The following is a 7,743-nucleotide window of genomic DNA, read 5'->3' as shown; positions in this document are numbered from 1 at the left end:
GCCCCCCACCCTCGTGGGCAGGGTGTGGCCCCCCTGGTGAATCTCTTCCGCTGAGTATTTTTTATATATTCTGAAAACGTCTTCCGTGAAGTTTCAGGACTTTTGGAGCTGTGCAGAATAGGTCTCTAATATTTGCTCCTTTTCCAGCCCAGAATCCCAGCTGCCGGCATTCTCCCTCTTCATGTAAACCTTGTAAAATAAGAGAGAATAGGCATAAGTATTGCGATATAATGTGTAATAACATCCCATAATGCAATAAATATCGATATAAATGCATGATGCAAAATGGACGTATCACCCACCTCGAAGCCTTTGAGAGAGAAATCCTTGCGAGGACAAAGCCCTAAACACCCAGAGGCCCTAAACACCAAGAGCCAGAGAGTGTTAGACTTCACTGAAGTCTTTCTGTCTGCGTGATCTGAAGACTTGTTACACTTGAGGACTGTGAATCCTCCAGCCGGTTAGACGTCGCGTTCTGAGCATCCTAGAGTCATTGTGGATCACGGTGAACGAAGTCTATGGAGGTTTGGAAGTCTACCTTGAAGACTTACCAGAGTGATTGGGCGAGGAATGTGTGTCCTTAGCTCAAGGGGAATAAGGTGAAGACGCGGTCTTCTGAGTTTAATCTCAGCCTCCCTAACCAGACGTACAGTTGTCACAACACCGGTCCAACAAACACCTGTCCTCACCAAGCAACTCTTACCTCTCTCTTTACTTATAGTTTGTCTTCATGAAGTCATTGCCTGCCTGCATGATATGATTGACTTCACTATATGAAGACCGTTGTTGATTGGTTTCATACATTCTTCCATCTTGATCCATACTACCTAGTTGCTGATAGTCTTCGTGCTTTCGCTTCATTTGCTTACTTGACTATGGACTGTCTAGTGTAGTCTACCTTCCGTTGCATACCAATAGGTTCATTTCTTCTGTTTGTCTTCAAAGCCCCCGTGTTTTGAAGACTTCCATAAAAATCGCCTATTCACCCCCCCTCTAGTCGACAACTAGCACTTTCAATTGGTATCAGAGAAAGGTGCTCCCTTGTTCTGTGTGATTCGGTTTAACCACCTGGAGTTTTAGCTATGTCGACTGCAGGGATAATCAAGGTCTCCGTTGTGTGCCCTGTCTTCGATGGCACTGATTACCCTTACTGGAAGAATAAGATGCGCATGCATCTTGAAGCCATTGATGTCGACCTCTGGTATGTCATCAAGAATGGCGCTCCCAAGGCTGGTGAAGGTGTCACCGCAGCTGATGTCAAGAAGTTCATTCAACTGGATTCTACTGCAAAGAACACCATCTGTGTTCATTTGACCAAAGGACAGTATGGCCGTGTGAGTGCTCTGGAAACTGCAAAGCTAGTCTGGGACTAGCTCTCCAAGGTCAATGAAGGCGTCTCAACCCAAAGAGACTCAAGGATCAGTGTTCTTCGCAATCTCTTCAACCGCTTCAAGAGAAATGACAATGAGAATGTTCAGCTGACGTTTGATCGCCTCACTGATATCACAAATCAGCTTCATGCACTCGGCGCCATTGAAATCACCAAGCATGAAATCGTCAAGACACTCTTAAGATCACTCAACAACTCATTTGACACCTTGGCCTTGATGATTCAAGAATGCCCTGATTTCAAGACTCTCGATCCGTATGACATACTTGAGAGGCTCAACACGCATGAATTCCATCTATCTGAGAAACGAGACATCTATGGTCCCAACTATGGCCGAGCTCGCGCCTTGAAGGCAAAGGCTGTTTCCTCATCTGAAGAAGAATCTGACTGCAGTTCTGAGGATCCTGAAGACATTGGAAAGGAGCTTGCCATGCTTGTCAAGAAGTTCCAAAGGTTCACTAGGAAGAAAGGCTCCAGACAGTCTTCAAGATCCAGCTCAGGAAATGATGAAGCTTCCTCCCGTGACTACAAGAAGAGAACATGTCACAAGTGCAAGAAACCTGGTCACTACATCTCTGAATGTCCTCAATGGGACAATGAGAACAAGAATAAGAAGAAGAGCAAGGAATATGATTCTAATGACAAGAAAAAGAAGAAATCCTCAAAGTCTTCTTCTAAGTCTTCGTCAAAGTCTTCATCACACAAGAAGAGCTCATCTAGCAAGGGTCGTGCATTTGTTGGTAAGGAAATGGATTCAGAGGAGGAGTCTGCATCTGAGGAGGTGGAGATGGAGTATGAAGAGGAATCTGATTCAGGCGTGGCAAGCCTGGCTTTAGCTTGAGCGTACGTCGCCAAGTCCACCTTCAACACTGAAGCCGATGGCCTCTTCACACTACAAGAAATATGTCAACTTGTGACCACCACTATTGGTCACTGAATGGTCACAAATTTCCATTTGTGACCTTTTTGTGACCAAAAACATAAGGTCAAAAGCTGGCCGTCATAAACTGACTATAGCGACCTTTCTTCTGGAATGGTCGAAGACGTTTATGACCAAAATACGTCTACTGTGGCGTTTTGGTCTCTAGCAACCTCCCCAGGCCACGTAGGCATCCAGCGTGGCAAGCTGATGTGGCACAAGATTCAGCCCTATCCAATTCGGCGCTTTACATGGGCCGAGCCCATTAATTCAGCCCATTTAATTTATTTTTTCCCTGTGCTTTGATTAGCTAAATAGGCCTGGCCCAACAATTAGGACTTTTTTTTCTGAGATGCAGTCTTTTACAATCCATTTTTTGGGGCCTCAACCCTTTTAGAATCTGAAATTTATATTGCTCTTTTTAGAAACAAGTCCAACATACTTTGGGCCATGGCCTTTTTAGAGCCCAAGTATTGAGTGCAATGTAAATTCTGGACAGGGCCTTTTTACAATCCAATAGTGGGCCAAGCCCTCTTTTATTTACAGCCAATATTCTCAAATCAGTATAGTAACAATACTTCTTTCCCATAGTAATAACACAAGTATAGAAAACTTTCTCACACAACTTTATCTCGCATAACATTAGACAGACCAACACATATCAATAACTTATCTCCTATGTTCACAAGTACATAACTTTTATCTCACACAACATTATACAGAACTGTACCTTGCAGGTTCAAATCACATAAACTTTATCTAACAAGTTCCCCGCAACAAAAGATGATCACCATCATCTCCTAATCAAGATGCAAATAACCTGCAAATTCAAAAAGAAAAAGCAATATGTCAAAGAGAGACAAACAAAAAATAGAACAAACAAAAAATAGAGACTTGCATCAAGTAGACCTGATGATGTACAGATAGTAACCAAACTAGCATCTACTTTGCCCGAGAGATAGCATGAAGCAGTTTTGATGCCATTTTATGCATTATTTCTGAGACTAGCAGCAAAAAATACATAGGATGCCAAACAGCCGGCAGCAGCTAAGATCGGTTAGTTGTTGGCTACCACCGATGGTGAGAACTAAACGAGAAGGTTAGATTCATTGGGTTGGGTTGGATTGGATTGATGCTGACAAAGTGACAACAGGAAGGTAATGAGCACATACAACTAGCTCTATTATACCGGCATGCATGAGCACTTGTTAATATTTATATTCATCACAGGAACCTATAACCACCTACGCATACAAATCAGAAAGCACACATATATACTGAACAAAAGCAACGGCCATGAATAGATGACTTAACCGTTCATGTTTTTTAACAAAACAAGAGTGGACATCTCATAGTGAGTCTAATACAGCTACACTAAGCAGAGAACCACATCAAGACATGAAGAGTAAGCCATCACAGTATAGGAGGATTGGACTGCATACCTAGTCGTCCTTGAGGTAGAGGACCATCTTGGTACCCCTGCCGAGCTGCTCCCCAAACGTATCACGAGTGACGGTGAAGGAGCTACCGGCCTGGGACTCCCACACGTACTGCCCGTCGTTGTTGTGCTTCATGGTGACGACGACCCTCTCGGCAACAAGGTAGGCGGAGTAGAAGCCAACACCAAACTGCCCAATCATGGACACATTGGCGCCGGCGGCGAGGGCCTCCATCGACACCGTACTGATCTTGTCCAAGGCCTGCGAAAATCACACCGACAAACACACCACGTCAGCCCAGGAACAAATCTCGCACGCCACAAATCAAAGCGCGGGTCAATGGATCTGGCTCGGCAGAATCTAAAGCCTGGTGTAAAATGGCCAGTGTAATTAATGGCCAGTGCTGCTAGTATTGAATGTACCACATCGGCAAGCATTATATAGTACTACTATGTAATTGATATGCAAAAGAAGATGCATCTCCCATGTTTAGCAATCAGGATCAACCATGAAGTTTCTACTACTCCTACATCATTTTAGCTAATCATTTAAGATGATCATTTAAGATGCTAATGTTTACTTGTCAAGTACAGTTATTGTTACTCTAAGATTTTAGCTAAGTAAATATAAAGATAAGAAGACACTTTGCCACCAATATTTTGTGACATCTGTAGAATTCGTACCTCATAAACATGCATAAAATGTCTATCTCAAACAAGTATAGATACTGATCATGTTTAATTAGGCCAGCAACACAAAACAACCAATTATATTGCCTTATAAGAAGCTATTTGCATAAAGTAGAGAACTACAAAACAAGCTATTAACCATCCTACTGGTAGCAAGGACATAAAGATAATCACTTAATAAGATAAGAAGCAGACATGAATCACATAACTATGTACAATTCAATATCCCAACTGAGAGTGAACATGTATTAAACATTTCCTGCATTTCAATACATGCATGACAGATTCACAGCATAACTATATATTGCTGTACAAACATGCATGAACAGGAAAGCAACCAAACTACAAGAACATATAAGGAAACAGAGGGAATCACTATAACCTATGGAGTGACAAGCACATATATGAACTCAAAGTAATGCCCAGCTCGCGCATATATGAGCCGTGCCGTCGAGTCCCGCAGCCACCAACTCGCGCCGCTCGCTGCCACGGTCACCACCTTCGTCGTCGACACGGCGGTGCTGCCAGACCTGCAAAAAACAGAGGAGGCGCGAATGGACATCACACTTGCCAACTAATTAACTATAGCTTGCTACAGAAACATTTCGTTATCAAATTTGATTCAGGAACTAGCTTATTGAGTATGACAAAAATGCTTAGAATAAAAATCATTTCAAGAAATGTTGCAGTAGCTAAAAAACAAATTAAGCTATACCATTTTAGGAAAATGTGTAACTGTTCAACTTTTCTCACATTCACTCCAGCTGCTTCCAAACACTAACTAGGTAACAAAATTACTTTAAGACTGTAGCCCGGGAATTCGTTATTCATGCTAATATAAAATTCGCTCAAATGGAACCTTGGAAACACCCTTTCCCAAGTAGTCAGATCCATCGTCCCTCAGTTCCAAAGCTTCATAAAGACCTACAGAAGAGGGATGATTCAGACAAGATTAGTTCAACAAAAATAATAAAATAACATTCGGTAAATAATGATACAAATAAGAGTTTGGAACAGGATACATTTTGGTGAAGTGTCTGTCAGGGAGAAGTGATTCAGAGTTTCAAAGCGAAGTTGTTTCTGAATACTAGTAGTGTAATTACTAATTAGCTAGCTAGATGTGTGCATGAAAGCTACTGTTCCTATTGGGTTGCAGCTTGTACTAGTTAGCTAGCTAGCTAAGGACTTGATAGTATTCTTTTTCCAGATAAAGAGTTGATGCTACTAGTCTAATCACACAGTTTTAACCAGATTAGAGCAAAGACAACACGCCAACGGCAGAACCAATACCAAGTCTCGGCAATCCAATAGGAATCTCCGGAGCTCCATATATCACCACACACACGGCCACGCACCACCTGGCCGCCCCCATCGCAAGTTTGCAGCACACCACCGCACCCGACATTGCAGCAAGCGCGCGCGCTCACGCACATAGCACCGGTGCAAGGTCATGGGGGGCACGCAGGTCATACCTATGTGGGCATCGGTACTCGTCGCAGTAGAGCACGAGCTGGCGGTCAAACACAGTGAGCACGAGCTGGCGGTGTGGGTATCAGCTTCCCCTGATGATGGAATTACGCAAGTCCAAAACTCAATCAAGAACTGTAATGGTATATGCAATGCAGCAAACAATAATGTTTTTTTTTCGTTCAGAAGTTGAGATGTCCCTATGACTCGATGGTGTCATGATTCTAAGCGTGGAATTGCAATTCTAAGCAAGCCTGGAGTATGATAGTGGTACATGAAAGTATGTAGAACAGCAAGAGTAAACCCTAGGAATTAGGGATTTTAGGAGTAAGCAATTGTGTTCATCGAGAGACCGTAGCGAGCAAGCATCAGAGGGCCCAAGTGAGACATGGCGTTGTCACGAGCTCAGTGGCAAGTATTGGAGGTGAGGGACAGAGAAGGAGAGGAAGAGGGTACCTTGAAGACCTCCATGTCCATGGCATCGTCGAGCGCGGGGTTCTGTCCCAGCCGAGCGGCACCCAGGCCTCTCGTCGCATGGAAGCGCGGCGTCGGAGGGCGCGACTGTGTGTCGGTGGAAGACGGCGGAGGCGTCCACCACAAGCATCATCGTCGCCTCGCCGGCGCATCGCATGGAGATCGTGGAGCGCCGGCACCTAACTTGCTCGATCTGGATGCCCCAACACCGAGGGAGATAGGGCAAGCAGAGGGTGGGGCGGATGGATCTAGGAATGCCAGGTACATGAACCACTCGGTGTTCTTGTTTAGATCCGGCGGGGCACCGCCTGTACGTACTGGCGCGAGCGTGCTGCGGGGCGGTAGCTCCTCCCGTCCGGCTTGGCGTCGCGGGTATGGAGATAGGGCGAGGGGATAGGGGCGGCGGCGGCAAGGTCGCTGGTGATGGAGCACGGCGGCGGTTGTGGGTAGGGTTTGGGGTGGGGCGCGCCAAGGGAAGAGAGTGGGGGAGGGGAAGAGGGTGTTGCGCCGCCTGGGGCGAGGGCATCGAGGGTGGGGACAACATCGGTGGGGGAGACCGGAGACGGGCAGGGAGGTCGCCGGTGGCTGCCAGATCAAGGGAGGGTTAAGTGGAAATCCTAACCCTAGCAGAGAGGAGGAGGGGGAACGCCATGGCCCTGCCTGGACTAGTGGATATGGGGAAGGTGTGGGGAGGGGGATGGAGGAGAAGAGGTCGATGGTGGGTGGCGTGGCGGTGGTGGGTGGGGATGGCGTCGGATCTGGAAGGCGGGGTGATGGTGGCGGCACGATCTGGAAGGGGAGGAGAAGAGCCGAGCTGTAGGTGCAAGAGGACCGCGGGCTCCGGCGCGATCTTGGGGAGGGAGAACACGGGCTCGGCGTCGCCTGGAGGTGGAGGAGCGTGGTGGCGGCGAGCGGCTTGAGCGTGCGCGATGAGGGGGGAGAAGGGGGCGGCGGCGATGGATCTGGGGAGAAGAGGGCGGCGGCGATGGAGTGGGAGGCGATAGGGTTTGGGTGGTTGGGCTGCCCGAGGGTGGGAGGGGATAGGGTTCTTTTTCTTTCTCTCTCTTTTTTTCTTTAGATAAATGGGATGGGTGGATGGATGGATTGATGCCATGTCATCAATCCATGGCACAAACATTTCAACCAATGAGAACAAAGCATACGTAATTGTGTTTTTCTATTTGTTTCTATTATATTTTTTGCACAAGGGTGCATTTTGGAATGGCATAATTTGTTCAAATTATATCATACTTTGCACAAAGGTGCATCTTGGAATGGCAAACAATGTTGCCTAAAAAAATACATTTTTTTGGACGAAAAATTAATTTTCCATTTTTTGAGTGCCCAAAATGAGTTTTTTTTGTG

At 45.9% G+C, this 7,743-nt stretch overlaps 1 protein-coding gene across 1 annotated transcript; it reads right to left on the bottom strand.

Moving 5' to 3' along the window:
• Positions 1-3,751: 3,751 nt before the first annotated feature.
• On the bottom strand, positions 3,752-5,842 carry LOC119272449 (heat shock protein 81-1-like). Its single transcript, XM_037553936.1, has 3 exons — positions 5,710-5,842; positions 5,297-5,361; positions 3,752-4,009 (listed from the first exon to the last, which is right to left on the bottom strand). Exons 1-3 carry the CDS (start codon positions 5,840-5,842, stop codon positions 3,752-3,754), a joined length of 456 nt encoding a protein of 151 aa, XP_037409833.1.
• Between the last annotated feature and the right edge of the window lie 1,901 nt (positions 5,843-7,743).

The sequence above is a fragment of the Triticum dicoccoides genome, chromosome 3A (assembly GCF_002162155.2).
Source record: "Triticum dicoccoides isolate Atlit2015 ecotype Zavitan chromosome 3A, WEW_v2.0, whole genome shotgun sequence".
In the NCBI taxonomy this organism is placed as follows: Eukaryota; Viridiplantae; Streptophyta; class Magnoliopsida; order Poales; family Poaceae; genus Triticum; species Triticum dicoccoides.
Note: the sequence above shows the minus strand (reverse complement) of the source record. Positions and strands in the feature narration are given on the sequence as shown.

Bases quoted from the DNA above. Each gene is read 5' to 3' on its own strand.
- LOC119272449 (XM_037553936.1), bottom strand. From the start codon at position 5,842: ATGTCGGGTGCGGTGGTGTGCTGCAAACTTGCGATGGGGGCGGCCAGG. The intron at 5,362-5,709 runs GCGTGTTGTCTT...CCTCTTCTGTAG, and splicing joins TGGTATTGGTTCTGCCGTTG to GTCTTTATGAAGCTTTGGAA. The intron at 4,010-5,296 runs GTTCCATTTGAG...TGATTTTCGCAG, and splicing joins TGGGAAAGGGTGTTTCCAAG to GCCTTGGACAAGATCAGTAC.